General features: G+C 37.6%; 1 protein-coding gene across 3 annotated transcripts in view; it reads left to right on the top strand.

Moving 5' to 3' along the window:
- LOC127639899 (DENN domain-containing protein 1B-like) overlaps positions 1 to 16656 on the top strand; it is a 129203-nt gene extending 112547 nt beyond the window's left edge. For all 3 annotated transcript variants that reach the window (XM_052122224.1, XM_052122226.1, XM_052122225.1), the window contains 3 exons: positions 10972 to 11045; positions 11226 to 11445; positions 12024 to 16656. In XM_052122224.1, coding sequence (XP_051978184.1) covers positions 10972 to 11045; positions 11226 to 11445; positions 12024 to 12656 — 927 coding nt within the window. In that variant the 3' untranslated portion in view covers positions 12657 to 16656. The remainder of the gene's footprint in view (positions 1 to 10971; positions 11046 to 11225; positions 11446 to 12023) is intronic.
- The last annotated feature ends 1 nt before the right edge of the window (position 16657 follows it).

Consider the following 16657-nt stretch of genomic DNA (forward strand, 5'->3'; position numbering starts at 1 on the left):
CTTCCACTCATCCGTCCCTGAGGAACTCAGCATCCACACACACTCATGTAGTGCATTTGTGTGTGTGTTGTGCACCAGAGTGGACGTGGCAGCCACGAAGACCCTCCACACGATCAATGAGCAAATCAATCTGCGGCACCATTCAGTCATTGTTACCATCTAACGGAGAACAAAAGAGCACAGGGTGATGCGGGTCTTCATGCCAGGCCAGCACAGACATTCTTTCCCTACTTGTGCAAGTGTTCATTAAAACTCAGAAATGCTTTAATGAGACGGAAATTCCAGTGTTTAATGCCACTGTCCTTGATATTTAGAGTTAGAATTATAGATGCAATCTATCTGATGCAGTTACATTGTTTATATTTTTTAACACTAAAATTTGCACCAGTTTGCTTGAAAATGTCAAGCTGACATTTCTGGTGGTTGTAACAAAGAGTATGGATTTCCTAAAAGGAATATTCCGAGTTCAATACAAGTTAAGCTCAATCGACAGCATTTGTGCCATAATGTTGATTACCAAAGAAAAAAAGACCCACCCCTTTTTTTAGAAAAAACCCAGTAAGGGGCTAACAATGGAAGAAAATAGGGCCAGTTTCAAATAATAGCCACAAGATGTTAACATTATATGTGTTATCATGATTGTAATAAAATGGCTTGCTAACCTTATATGTATAAAGTTACACTAACTACATTTCCATCAAAGGATTTTTTTTGCGAAAAAAGTTTTGGCGCATCAAAATAAAGCCGATGGAAATGCAAATTATCACTAAAATTTCACAAGTGTGAAATATTTTTCCATTTAACTCTAGCACATAAGCTCTATGTCGATACTTCAAATGTCGCGAAAAACTGGTTTTGAAACTCTTTTTGTCAAGAAAATTGGCATTAACTAAAAAATGTAGTGTCACGTGACAGTTTACCCCAATCGCTAGCCTTAATCATCATAAAACAGTATACATCCTTGAAAGCAATCATTTATTGTGATTATGGATTGATTTTAACAGAATACATGCACTGATCCGATGCTGCAGTCATGACACTTCCAGGTGTGCCAATATCTTGTATCATGCCCATCGACAAGTGCACGGAGAACAAATGAATGGCCACTGTTTGTGATGAATTTAATCGCTGTAGCCATCCGTATATTTGTTAAAGCTACTTTTCCACACCATTCAAAATAATAGACGGCAGTCACGTAATTAGCCCACAATACAAAAAAACATATAATGTCTGTGCACGATGATGTTTTAAATTGAAAATAAAAGCACAATACTAGGAGAAAAGCATCACTGTGCTTTTTCTGAAACACTAACATATTGCCAGATTACATTTTTTTCCAGATTATAAATTAGTGTTTAGCTTACGTTTGAAAAAAATGCCAGCAAAATTCCCTGTATTAAATAAATTACCTTACGAAAAAAGCATTAAATTAAAAATAAATTACCAAACTAAAAGAATTATATTTTTAGACCTACAGTATATATCCCTTTTCTTTACATAAACTTAAATTAGCCTTACCCTGATCTGTGGACAAAAAAAGTCCAGCTGAATTACATTCTCAGAATGTTCTAGACTTTTTTCAATCCTATAAACTATCAGAACTATTTGTCCAATACGGAGTTCACTTTCAGAAAACTTTTTAAAATATTTAAAATCTAACCCTCTTTACCTCGCATCGCATTTGCTGAGCTTCTTCATAAAATGTAAATTGCATTATGATGCTAAAATACATTTTAGATGATAATCAAGTTCAGTTGGTCATTAAAAGTTGCTGGACAAATATGCAGGACATAATGCAGTTGTGATGGTGATGCTAAAGATTAGATGGTTATTCAATATAGCCTATTGAATATCATATTTGTATCATTATGTATCATATTTGTAAATCCAGATATTACAACGCATACATTTTTCTATAATAGCTGTACACACAGCATATACACATGGATGGTCCTTATACTAAGACCATAAGTTTCTCCCACTACTTGGTGCAAGTTGCCAGCTTGAACAGGGCCATGATGATTTTCTTTCGGGTCGTAACCGGTGGCAACCTGTGATAGGACCAATATTACAGTTCTATCAGAATGGCAACTACTCCCTTTTGATTGCAATTCCTCCTCTGATTGCTTTTAAATTGTCTAATTTCAATGAATTGTCTCAATACTCTCCCCATTTTACCAAAATAATCTGGGACATCTGGGAGGCGAATTAGCGATAAACACACATTGCTATATGTAAATGACTTAAGGGCAGATTTCTTTTGCGATAAACCAAAACTTATATGACAAAAGTGTTATTTTAGGCATGACGTCATCACGCACACCATTGTTATCGATAAAAGGCCATTTGAATGGAAACTAGCAGAAGACGACAAATTTCGCAAAACTTGTTTTATGCATTTTCACTTTGTCGATAACAAAATAGCACGAAAAGTGGATGGAATCTCTACTACTGGTGGCCAAAAGTTTGGAATAATGTAACGATTTAGCTGTTTGGAAGGAAATTGGTACTTTAATTCTCCAAAGTGGTATTCAACTGATCACAAAGTATAGTCAGGACATTACTGATGTAAAAAACAGCAGCATCACTATTTGAAAAAAAGTTATTTTTGATCAAATCTAGACAGACCCCATTTCAAGCTGCCATCACTCCAACACCTTATCCTTGAGTAATCATGCTAAATTGCTAATTTTGTACTAGAAAATCACTTGCCATTATATCAAACACGGCTGAAAGCTATTTGGTTCGTTAAATGAAGCTTAACATTGTCTTGTGTTTGTTTTTGAGTTACCACAGTATGTAATAGACTAATAGGTCAAAAATTAAAAGAAGATAAAAAGAAACCGCTTTCTCTAGAAACTCATAGTCAATCATTGTTTTGAGGAATGAAGGCTATGCAATGCTTGAAATTGCCCAAACACAAGATTTCATACAAAGGTGTACACTAAAGTCTTCAAAGACAAAGGACAACTGGCTCTAACAAGGACAGAAAGAGATGTAGAAGGACAGATGTACAACTAAACAAGAGGATAAGTACATCAGAGTCTCTATAGACGCCTCGCATGTCCTCAGCTGACAGCTTCATTGAATTCTACCCGCTCAACACCAGTTTCATGTACAACAGTAAAGAGAAGACTCAGGGGTGCAGGACTTATGGGAAGAACTGCAAAGAACAAGCCACTTTTGAAACAGAAAATCAAAAAGAAAAGGTTAGATTGGGCAAAGAAACACTAATTGGAAAAGAATGTTATGCATCTCAACCCCATTGAGCTTTTGTGGGATCATCTATGGCAAGTGTTACAGGAAATGTGGAGTACCTGAGTATCTGGACAAACTGACAGCTAGAGTAACAAGGCTCTTCAGAGCTGTCAAAGCAGAACTCTTTGAAGTAGTTTAAGAAGTTCTGAAATTGTTTTTCAAATTGTAATAGTAATTTTTCGTGTAATTAATGTCCTGACTATACAATGTGATCAGTTGAATTCTACTTTGGTTAATAAAAGTATAAATTTCTTTCCATAAGAGCAAAATCTGTACATTATTCCAAACTTTTGGCCGTCAGTGTATACCCAAAATTACAACTCCGGTAAAACCTGTAAGTGATTTTACTGTATCACACTAAAATCACATATCTTCGCTTGTGAAGATTTAGGAATGGGGATGTCCATGTCTAGTGCACGCACGCTGGTGGCTAACAAGCTCTATACATGACAGGCACGTCCATCCAAAGAAACTGCAGGGAAATGTCTGTGTTGTGGTGGGTTCTGCTGATGGTTCCGGTTTTTTCCTCGCCATCTTTTTTCCTCCTAGGTGGCCTGTCTATTTTGTTCAAAAGTAGCAGTGGCCTGGTGGGCTGTACGTTGCCAGCTTTCACGGTCAGCAGCTTGTGATGCCCATTGGCGGTGATTAATGCCGCAGGTGATGAGGGACTTCAAGGAGTCTTTATATCTCTTTTGAGGTGCCCCTCTATCACGGGGGCCAGTGGACAGCTCAACATACAGGGTGATCTTTGGCAGGCGATGATCCGCCATCCTGGAGACGTGCCATGCCCAGCGTAGCTGTATCTTCATGAGCATGGCCTCAACACTGCTGATCCCTGCTTGTTTGAGGACATGAGGGTTAGTAACAAAGTCACTCCAGTGGATGTTTAGGATGGTACGGAGGCAGCGCTGACGGAAGCGTTCAAGTAGGTGGAGGTGGCTGTAGTTGACCCAGGATTCCGCACCATATAGGAGTGCGGTCAGTACAACAGCTCTATAGACTGGCATTGTGCTACACTTGTTTATAGAGTCTGCCAAAGTTACTGTTTGTCTTAGCCAGTCTGTTGTCTATTTCTTTTTTCGATCTTGGCATCAGAGGAGATCACACTGCCTAGGTAGGTGAACTACTTTCAGCTCCGTCTGTTCAATGAAGATGCTTGGTGGCCGGTACTCTTCCTTAGGTGCAGCCTGGTGAAGTCCATCAATTTTCCTTAGGCTGACCTCAAGACCAAAAAGCTGGCAAGCTTCTGCAAGGCAGCTTCTGTGTGGACAACAAGGGTGGCATCATCTGCAAAGAGAAGTTCTGTAATCAGTTTTTTCCAAGGTCTTGGTGTGGGCCGGAATTCACCTTAAGTTGAAGAGGTTGCCATCAGTACGAAATCAGATATATTTGCCATCTTCGTCATCAAGGTCTTCTATTGCTTTTTGGAGCATCATGCTGAAGAAGATTGAGAACAATGTAGGGGCTAGGACACAGCCCTGTTTAATGCCATTTGCAATGGGGAAGGTCTGTGACAGATGGAACCAAGATTATCATGCAAAAATTGATACGGTTAACAAATTCTGTGTAATGTTAACAATTGAAACTATGTATTTTAATGTTAAAGTGATAGTTAAAACAAAACAGAATATTCTCTCATCATTTACTCACCTATCATACCATTCAAGATGTGTATGTTTTCTGTACAGCAGAAGACAGAAAGTCAAAGATTTTTAGAAGAATATCTCAGTTCTATATATCCATACAATGCAAGTGAATGGTGACCAGAAATCTGAAGCTCCAAATATCACATAAAGGCATCATAATAATAAACCATAGGACTCCAGTGGTTTAATCAATATCTTCTGAAGTGAACCAAACGGTTTTGGTTGAGAACAGATACAAATGTAATTTCTTTTTCCACTATAAATCTTGACAGCAGACTCATTGGTGATCATGATTTCAAGCTTGATTACACTTCTTATAGTGCAATCTAGTGCTCAAGCACACTAAGAAGAGTATTCGAGCTTGAAATCTTGATTGGGCCTTGAGACTGCAATGGCAAGGTGTGCAGTAAAAAGCGAGTTAAAGAGGGATGAGTTAAAATTATTTTCTGTTTCAAATGCTCTCGATTAAGCTTAACGTATACTGAACCAATAACCATCCTTTAAGTTAAGTCTCTTTAGTAAGTCTAACCATTTTTATGAAGTTAAAGACTACATAAAATGGCTTTTAATGCATTCTTTCAAGTGAAGGCTTTTTGAGTGCAACAGAATATTTAGCAGGAAATCATTTAGGACAAAATTATTGTGCAATGCTTTATAAATTGTATAAATGTTTGTTGTCATAGTCAGCTAATTTCCTACATAGCTGTGTTCGTTTCATGACTCATGTATCACTCCGTGGTCTCTTTCGTTTCACATAATACAACAATTTAAACTCTAATTAATATGTTGTACCTGTTTATTTATTTATTTATTTGGTAAGTGGCCATGTAATAATACAGGATAATGTACAGTCAGTCTGTCATTATCTCAAAATAAACACTTACAAAGTTATACAAATCCAGACACATTATCCCTTACATTTTTTTCGTATGCATGGAAACTCTTTTCTTTGGAATAATGTGAAATGATGAACTGTTTACAAAAAGACTGGCTACATTTATTAAAAACGTAAATGGTATTCAACGTAAACATACATTTGTATTCGTATTGTCTATTCAGGATTGTTTCTTTACATTTAAAATGATTAGTTTAAATGATTAGTAGATATTTATTAGACATTTAAAGTGAAGTGCAGTTCCACTCAAGATTTAACAATACTTACTGCACTTAAAGAAAAGTTAGGCTGTGTTTTTTTTTTTTTTTACTCGAGTGGCTCACTGCACTGAATCCATGCAATGTACAGTATAAGGGGCTTGTTTTCAGGTCAAGCCTGAGGGCCTGTGAAAGCCAGGCTGGGTGTCAGTAGCAGGGCCTGAGGCAGAGTAGAGCTGATCTCTATCTCCTGCTTATTCCTGCCGACTGAAGCTATGGATGTGTGTGAGCGTGCGTGCGAGCGCGTGTGTGTGTGTTGTGGCTGCTTCTTCTTAGTGGCACACAGCCTCTGGGGAATGACTCCACACACACACTCTCTCTGAATGAAGCCAGCAGATGGATCCCCTATAGCTGTGGCCAGTTCAGTAGCACTGCATATTAAAGAGTCCAAAAAAAGCTCTGCTCAAATGGTGTATAATTCATAAACACTTCCTGTTCAAACTTATGGGCTTCCACCTTTATTTATATACCGCTCAAAGCAGTGACCACTTTGGATACGACAGAAATGTTTGGCTGTGAAAAGGGTTAACAATCTTAATTTAACTTTTTATTTGAACATAAAATCAAAATGAACCCTATTTGCTTTGGTAATACAAGTTACTGGTCTTATTAGGCACGATTCGTCAGTGCATGTTGTTCTAAAGAAGACAAAATATCTTTGTAATCTTACATTCAGTATTGAATAGCATGATCAGCCAGTCATTTTCTGTTGATGTCATTTTCTCCATGTGGGCAATTGAATGACCAAAAGCCAGATAGATTTTACCAATTTTTTTAAATGTTTAATTTTAATTTTAATTGCTTTAATTTAGACATTGTTTTTGCGAACATGCATTTGGGTTTGGCTACATTCTGCAATGATCCGCAAAGTTTTTACAATCCGATCAATTCCTAAAGGATGAATAATGTGTTTCTTGTTTCACTTTGAAATATATCACATTACAGAAGTAAAATTGGTTGCGAATGCTTTTTAATGCCAAATTGAAATTCTTTTAATATGTTCTACAATTTTTCAGTCTACAAATCTAATTATATGTTTGAAATCTAAAATATGCAGTGCAAGTGACAGTGCAAACAGCAATGGCATGCTAGTCGTGAAATGCTGTTTAGATATCGCTTGTCAATTTTATTCATTTTCTCTTAATTCGTCTCTGCTGGTTCATGGCTATTTTTGTATGGCTGAATGAGTGTGAGAAAGAGAGCAATAGAAGTAGAGAGCTCCCAGTGAGGGCTTTGTGAAACCATGTGGGTCTGGAGGACTGCCAGTGTTGAAATGGATTCGTTGGGTGTCAAAAAACATTGACGTACAAATGGAGAGAAAGCGCTTTTGGCTAGTGGACTTGTGCGGAGAATGGAGAGAACCAGCACATCTGCATGACGATGATGAGATGGAGATGTATAGCTTGCAACCATGGGAATATGCAGCAAGCTAGGAACAACTAACATTAAGTAAGCCTTCTTGGCTGTAACCAAAGTGCCACCTACTGGATATTTCAGAATGGAACACACAAAGACTCTTTCATTCACTTTCCTGACTCGCTCTCTTAAACGCTCTTTGATATTTCTGAAAGTTGCTTTTAGCCAGAGCCAGTTGGATAGAACAAGCCTGGGTCTTGCCTGAAAAGAGGTGCTGGGTTTTGTTTAAAGAGGGAGCTGTTTGAATAGCTCTGCAGACGCTGGCTTAGGATTTGGCTTGTAGGCACAAGGGTTTGTTTGCATTTTCCAGGCATATCTTCGCTTTCCATACCCTGCCAAGCGCATGAGATCAGTGCCTGGTCTGAAATAGCATATGAAATATATATAATGTTAGCCAGGCTATTAAATCGACGAGATGATTGGCTGCAATGTAAAGCCCTGTTGCCGCCTTTTACAACTTGGCCATGCTAGAAGCAAAATGGGATTTTCTCTGACAAGAGAGATGAAGTTTTAACGGTTTTAAAGTCTCAGTTGAAGAGCGTTGGACCTGAGATGTCTGCTTGCGTGTCCCTGTTCGCTTTGACTGAAGACAGCGCATTTTCCATGTGGATTTGAACTAGCAGTTTAAGGAGCAGACATTGACCTGTGGCAACTCAATATGTCTGTGCTGATTTATAGTACATGTAAAAGAACCAAATAGGCACATGCCTGCTTGTTTTCCAAATCAGCGGTTTTGGCATGTCTCAGGACAGTGGCTCGAACTGTTTTTTTATTTTATTTAATGTGCTGTTTCTTTTCCTGGCATCGGTCTTTGTTTCAGGAAAGCATGAAAGAATAAAAAGATCATAAATACAGGACTGTGCAAAAGTCTTTCAATGTTTTCGGAAGCGATCCAATCGGTTTTGGTTGAGAACAGATTAAAATATAATTTCTTTTTCACTGTAAATCTTGTCCATAGACTCATTGGTGATCATTTCAGAATAACATTTGTCATAAGATGGTTATTTATATCTGCTACTTTAGTGTCAATGGGAAATATACATTTTATCCTCCCAAACATTCCTTTTGCAAATAGAAAAGATTAGAATAGAAGAACAGGGAGCCCTGCAACAGATGGCATGGCCCCCACAGAGCCCCCCACTTAACAGCGAGTCAATCTGGGATTACACGAAGAGACAGAAGTAATTGTGACAGCCTAAATAAATAAAAGAACTTTGGTGAATCCAAGAAGCTTGGAACATCTTATCTGCCAACAACCAAAAAAACTGTCCAGGTGCAAGTAGGAGAATTTTAGTAAGTAAGTAGAAGTTTTAAAGGCAAAAGAGTTCACACCAAATATTGATTTGGCTCTTTTTCTGTTTACTGAACTTGATTAATGAAAACTATTTATGACATAAATTTTTTTAAGAAATCCTCACTTTGAAAGTTTTTCACAAGTGCCTAAAACTTTTGCACAGTACTGTATGTGCGGAGTCTGTCTTATTAAAGATTAGGGCTGACTTTGACTTGGGGTTACCTCTCAGCATCTTCTGCTGGGCCATATTTGAGCATAATTAGTGGTGTTTGCAAAGCATCACTATAACTTCTGCTCATACTCATGGTTAAGGTTTTGAGCAATTCCCTAATCCTAAGTATTGAATTTCAGTGCGTAACTTTTTTTTTTTCATCTTTGCGCTATGTACATTGGTGATGCCTCATTGCATGGCTTGTTGAGGAGAGGTCTGCTATTACTTTCCTAAGAAAACTATTTACAATAAAAAGGGCAAAATACCTCAAAAACTTATATTAAAGGAGGGACCCCTGTCTATTTAGGGACCAGAATATCATAGAGACTAATGGAAGTGGGATATTTTGACTAAAAAGCAGTAAGCAACCACATATCAACAACCCTAACAGCTGCATAGCAACCTGATATATAAAAGAAACGCTCAGAACACCTTAGCAACCTCATAGCAATGCCTTAAAACAACCAACAACACCTTAACCTCATGGTGGAGAGTTTTGCCACTCACATTTTCTTTATTCAATACTAATTTTAATAGTATTAATCAATGATTGTAGTTTTTAAGGTTCTTCTGATTATGAACATATCTAAATACTTCACATCCAAAAAGTTGGTCTTTTTTTATTTTATTTTTATGTCAGGTACAAAGAATGTCTACTTTTACAAGCATGTCTTTAGACACCAGTGTTCTGTTATTTGCATTGCTCTATGTTAAGCTTTTTTAGCGGAAGTACTTGTTTGTCTGGACGACCCCCGCTCTCTTCTGATCCCACCCTCATCTCAGCTGGGTTGAAAAAAACAATGAGTCAGTGTCCTACGAACTGTGCTAAAGCCCATCATATAAATGTAGTTTTCGAGTGATTAAGCCAAAGTTTAGGTGAATTAGTTTAAATTTGGCTTGGTATCGAGAGACTTTGCTGACTTAGTTGTGATGGTGGTTATTTGAATGTTGGCCTGGTGTTGCTATCAAACAGAGGGCTTGCGCTCACCTTGTTTTAATAAACAACACCTCTCATTGAAAGTGAGCCGGAGAGAGAGAGAGGCATAGCATGCCCTGCTTTCCTTCTCAAGAGGCTAAATATCTGCAAACTGTGTTGCAGGGCAAACATATACACACTCCCACATGCCTCCGACACCAAATGAATGTGACACTGTTCTGCAGGTGCATTCAACCCCTTCACTTAAGCCAAAGTGTCTTGCCAGCCAGATTTATGGCCTTGACACAGGAATCCATTAAACCTTTTGGAGGATTCAAGGCCTGAACCCCCCGTAATCGCTTTCATTATAGCTGCCGGCTACTAGCAAGTGGGGCAATCAGTGCCCAACATGTGTTCCTGTTTATTCCATTGGCAAGATCTTGACATGTTCGGTATATGCATCTCTTAGTTATTTTTATGGATAGGGTGGCCATGAACCCTTTCGTCAGGCGCCAACACCCAAGATGGCAAACCCACATTACCTTTTATCCCGGGCCCTTCTGAGCTGAAGCTTCCTTCCCAAGACATTGCAGCAAGACAGTGTGGCGAAAAACCATTGTCCAACCAGTCCATCTAAGTAGTGTGTGTGATTTTCTCACACCGTGGGCTCAGTAAATAGGGGCTTCAGTTTAGTGGCATGCTTTGATAATGTGGCAAACTCCAGTTTATGAGCTACTTTAGTGAGCGGTGGTGTGTTTGTGTATGTGCGTATGCGTCGTGGAACGCTAGTTAATGACAAACTCTAAAGCCGACGGCCGCAGCATGAAGCTGTGCCCTATAATGCTTCAATTCTTTAATTTGCCAATTAAACGTGTCACACAGGTGTGTTATAAAAGCCAAGAGATTAGCTGAGCGAGCCCCTATGCAATGAGTGGAATTAATGCTCTTTAATGACCACAGAATGTGGACATGCAATGCTCAGCCTTTCTCTGGATCTCAATCCTTAGTTTTTCTTTTACTCTTAGGAAAGATGTCTCATTAATGGATTAGACAGTAACATTTTGATCCTCTTTTTCAGCATCATAATCCAGAAACGTCGGCACACATGAGCCTTGGCTTTTCAGACAATTACAATGACGACACAGGCAGCAGGTAAGGGTTTAAATGTTGATGCCATCTTTTATTACTGTAGGTTTTTTAGTCTAAACAGGACACAGCTGTGGTATAAACGCAGGTAATCAATACCATTCGTCAAGGCAACACTGCCCTCTGGTGCTTTATCTTTTCACATGGGTTTTGAGTAAACAACACTACCTGTATGTGTCTGTGTAGAATATCCTCTGAGGACAGCGGGGAGGTGCCATCATACACCGAGGACAGTGATGACTCTGAACTGGAGTTCGAGTCTGAAGTGGGTCAGACGGGGCAAATGAATCTGCTGGAGGAGATTCTGGACTCTCTCAGTACGTCCCACATAGAGCAGGGCAGACTCTCCGCAGCCAAGAGCCTGGACTTCTTCAGATCTGTCGAAGACCTTGACTACAAACCCACAGTGAGGGATGCCTTTAATACAATTTTAAAAGAAAATGTTTTACAGGGTTAGTTCACCCAAAATGAAAATTTAGTTTTTCACCCTTCATCCTAAACCCCATATTCTACAAACGTCAACACAAAAGGAGATGTCTTGAATGTTCACACTGCTCCTTTCCATACAATGAAAGTAAATGGAGACGGATAGCTCCAAAAATTACTAGTCATTAAAAAAAATATGATAATAGTAAGTTTTATAATATAATTAGAATTATAAAAGTAGGCCATATGACTTGCGCTATATTTGAAGTCTTCAAAATCTAGATTATTGCTTCATTTGAGAAGAGACTGAGTCATTATTTGATGAAAATCTTACCCTTTGACGTAATCTCATTCAATCTCAATCTCACAAGTAAAATCTTTCAAGTCTCATATATATTCACATTTATTTGTAACCAAATGCAATACACCAAGTTTTTACGCTTTGGAATGAACCATGTCTGCTTGCACTTGTTAAATAACTGTGCATATGCAATGGCACGGCCCTGTAAGTCTCTGAACATCTAAATTTCTGGCTGACCATCTTTGTACTGTTTTCAGAAAAAGTGCAAGTCTCCGTTGGGGAATAGTCCTGCTCGGGCTGGTTGTGAAGTGGGAAACGGAGAACCGGCCGGATGGAATATGGGTCAAGATGACAGCGCCGTCTACAGTAAGCATCTCCCACCTTCACCGCGACGTAAACCCAGCTCCCATTCCCTTACAATCCATCATCCACTTCAGAACAACCTGCCGAATGAAGAGCTCTCCCTGCATCCACTGAGGAACTCACTTCCTGAGGTACCCACAGTTCAGGTCTTGGTACCTCGTGACGCGGATGAGTCCACCAGCTCTCCCGCTCTCACCGAGTCCACATTAGAAGACCAGCTGAGCCCTGACAGCCAGCATTCAGCAGCCCACAGCCTTTCCCGGAGGAGGGTCCTTTCCAAGAAGACCCCAAGGCACTGCCTGGAACAAACCCAGCATAGGGCAGCAGGTCTGAGCAGTGGGCAGCCTTCAGTTTCTGTACCTTGGGAGAGGGAAAGCAAGCTCCAGAGAGGAGATTTGGAGGAAAGACAGGAGCAAACTGAGGAAATAGGCTTGCTGGAGGAGATCGAGTCAATGTGTCACATAAGTATGACCCTTAACAGCAGCCTGGAGCAGATTCACAACAATGCCAGCCAGGACAAATCTTGAGAATATGAGACAACACTCCTATCTTGTAACATCTCTTGCTTCTTATTTACACTCTACTCTGACGTCACACCAGCACTCTCTGTGAATGAAGTATGAGGTACATCTCAAAGGATTTTCGTAGTTAATGTGAATGATCAGTCCTCTTATTTTTGAAAGTAGACTTTCAAAACTGATGTATGGAAAGAACAAAGAATGGTTCATGATACTGTAATGGTTAAACGGGATTTATTGTAACATTTATCAATCAGTATAATTTATTGTAGCTGTATCCCAATTTGAACATTCAATGCAGATGATTTTCACTTAACCAAGGATATTACTTTCAAATCACTGTAAATCTTTAAAGATAAATCACTGTGGATAAGGGGCAGTCTTCTGTCTCTATATATTTTACTAAATTGTACGAAAAGTATTTAAGTATTTTTAGCGAATTTCAGCCTAAAATGCCTTAAACATTTTAAATTTGCTTCTATACAGTATTTCCACACTGTGACTGTAGGTGGCTAGCTTGCTACTACTATCACAAATCTTTTGCATGCAATGTGTCTTAAAGAGAGATATTTATGTAGGCCACATTGTGCGTAATGAATCAATTAGGTATATTTTTGGAAAGTAGTATTTTTTCAAGACAACTCTCAGGTTTCTGCTTTTATCCAAGATAAAGATGTTTAGGATTTTACTTTCAGCTTAGCCTGGAACAAGTGGCAGATGTAACAAGAGACTTAATTAAATCCCAGTTACTTTTTTCTCTTACTTTTAATTTTTTTTAACTATCATATTTAAGTCTATTAGCCTTAAAAAATACGGCCATAGAATATTACATTGTTTTTTGCTTTTATGCCTATTAAGAACATGAAAATTCTTGGGCTATAGCTGCCCAAGAGGAATACCTGTTACCCTCAGATAAATAAATACATTTTAAACCCGTTATTAACATTGAAACCTAGTACGATGGTCAGTGGGCCAAAACATACTCTACGCAAGTAGGTGAATGCAAATGCTTCTATCTACGCAAGATTGAATTTATTGTGTTCTGAAATGTGTAAGAGTGCAGTTTGTAATTGCAATTCATTCTCATCATTGCCAGAAGCCACTATAGTGGGCATTAGCATAAACTCTCTTCTTCTATGACTTGTTTTCACTTATAGCCAGCAATGGCAAGCCAAAAGTTTGAAGAAAATCTTGCTGAATAAGTTTGTGAAAAAACTGTTGCAATACTTTGGCCAAACGTCTATATGTTTATTTACTTGTAAGAGAAATCTGACCTTAATTAGCAGAACACCCTCCACCCCTCTTTTGTGTCAAGCTTACAAAATTTTACCAATTGTTTTAGTTAGAAGCTAAAAATTACAGATGGCTGGTCTTCTATTTCATGCATTTTACTCATGTTCTCTATAGCCATCACTTTCAAAGCTGTATTGGTCTGCCAAGCAGGAAGTGTTAATTAGATCCAGCACTTGTTTCCTTAGTGGCTGAGAAGTGTTTAGGCCAGTGTAGTGATTTAGGACACATGCCATTTGATCAGACACTTTAATGACTTACCTCACCCCTCCTGTGCAATGTTCTGTGGTAGTGATATAGTCGTAAAAGCATTTTGTTTTAGGACCCGTGCCTCAAATCTGCATTTCAATTCCAATCAACCTCATAACATCCATATGATTTCTTTACTGACCCTTAATTATAACAAGTTAATTGTTATGCCAAGACCCTGAACTATGCAAATTGTAATCAGTGTTATCGGTCAACTAATATTTTGAGGCAAGTGTTTATTTAGTGGTAAATTCCAGTAATCTTTTGGTTAGCATTTAAACTAGTGTTATTAGACCTTATTCACTGCAGCACAATCTTTGATTTTTGACAGGAATTACAACAACTGTGAGGGATAGACGTACAGTCTCTTCAATGGGCTGTAATGCCGTTGAAAATGTTTTTGGATCGTTCCGTGGACAAAACATTGAAGAAATATTTTTCCAGGAACATTCAGTATACAAAGAACTACAGCCAACATGAGTAGTGGAAAATCTGATGTGATCAAGAAGCTTTATACAGCTTTAAACCATGCATGCCATTGAAGAGATGGTAAGTCTATCTCTCACAGCGTTTTCAAAGATGGCGCTAGCGTGAATAAGGTCCATTTCACACATATATTGCAAAGAACATCCAAATGATGGCATGGAGCTTCTACCGGTAACATTGGTAATATCACTGATGGACTTTTTTTCTTTCAAGAACAAGATTTTAGGTTAAAATGGATATGAGGTCACTTTAAAGGTCACTTGAAAAAAAATAGGCCACTATTTCTTCATCACAAGTTTTCTACCATTTTAAATAACCTTGTAGTACTTTGGTCATAAAAATCGCAAGTATGGAAGTTATTCATAATAAATGTACGTAATTTACTTAATTTCCTCAGAATCCTCAGGACATAATGGTATAATAAAATCAATCCTGGTAAAATCGATAATACAATGATAAATATGTATAATTAGATTAAAATATTTGAGAAAAAAAGGCTGTGCCTTAATGAGTTCAACTGTTAGAGTGTTTGGCTATATGCATCACAGGTACTTTTGAACTTTTAAGTCTTGTTTCTAAATCACTAACTAAGATTTGTGGCCACTCTAGTAAAAATGACATTTGATTTTCAACATAATTTGCCTGATTGTAGAACCATGTCATGTGATTAACATCAAACTTTAAAAAATACCCAGAAAAATGCAATAAATTAAAACAGAAGCTTGAAGTGTATACATGGCCAGTTGTCGAACATTAAGTATTTTTAGTTTATTTTATAATATTTTTTTCTGATAATGAGTTAATAAATAGCGTCAACATTATAAACCTCTTTCAAAGAATAAAGGACACCAGATCTCAACCGCAGCCTTTTAAGTTACTTCAGAGTGGCCGTGCAATCAGATTTTCTGAAACTCTCAATACTTTCTGCGTTACTGTTATTTTTAATGTTTTGTATTTGGAAAACATGTATTTTGGTTTACCATGTCCTTAATTTCTGTATTTTTTTTTCGACACTTGCCTTGTAATGTTAATTTAAACCCTTGTCTTAATTTTCATAATGTCCTTTTTTTCTTTATGCATTATTATAGTAAAAAAAACAATTTAATCAGTCCTAAGTATTATTTAGATACTACAAAATCTAGTCACAATTCATGTTGTAGCACATAAACTACCAAGTGTTTCTTAAGGAGTTAACGTTAAAAGTTGAACCATTTGCTGTTCACCAACTGTTTAAATGTAGTATAACACTACTTAAAACTAGGTAGTAACCACATAAATGATTTGCAAGTATTTTGTATTCTGTTGAGGAACTATTTCTGTAAAGTGCTATTCTAAATCTTTTTTTTTTTTTCCTTTTCTCCAGTTTACATATGAACTTATTGATGTGCATTTTCATTGTAATGTTCTGTAATTATTTGTGTGATTCTGGGAATTCTTTGAACATGCATGGGCACACATTTTAAAGTCAACAAAGGTACAAATATGATGTCAACTTTTATGACCACGGTACCTATTTACATGTTTTTCTTTTTTTACATATAGTAATGTAGCTTTGTTTCAAAGTGATCTGTTTTGCTGTCAAATTATGTTGTAAATAGCCTGCTTTCGTTGAATCACTGAACTTCATAGATTGTGCTTTTGAATGTTTAAGAAACAACTCAAAATATCTTGACATAAAAAGTCTGTACAGCTGATTTTGTTCATGCTTCATTTTCTTGAATGTTTCCAGGTACATGCGTATGGAAACAGAGCAAAGTCACCATGTGATCCACTTTAGTATGCATTGATTAATTGTAGCCTATGCTTTTAAGTGACTGATTTAAAGTTTTAGAACTCGCTTCAGACACTGCTGCATGCTCTTGAGTACAGTTGTATAGTTTTCAAGTACAAAATAGGTCAGTCCAATGTGTTATTACAGGAACTACTGGTACCACTGTATGCACTGTGAACTGAAATAAATTATATACGTAAATGTCAATATTGCT

Source organism: Xyrauchen texanus, chromosome 48 (genome assembly GCF_025860055.1).
Source record: "Xyrauchen texanus isolate HMW12.3.18 chromosome 48, RBS_HiC_50CHRs, whole genome shotgun sequence".
Taxonomy (NCBI): Eukaryota; Metazoa; Chordata; class Actinopteri; order Cypriniformes; family Catostomidae; genus Xyrauchen; species Xyrauchen texanus.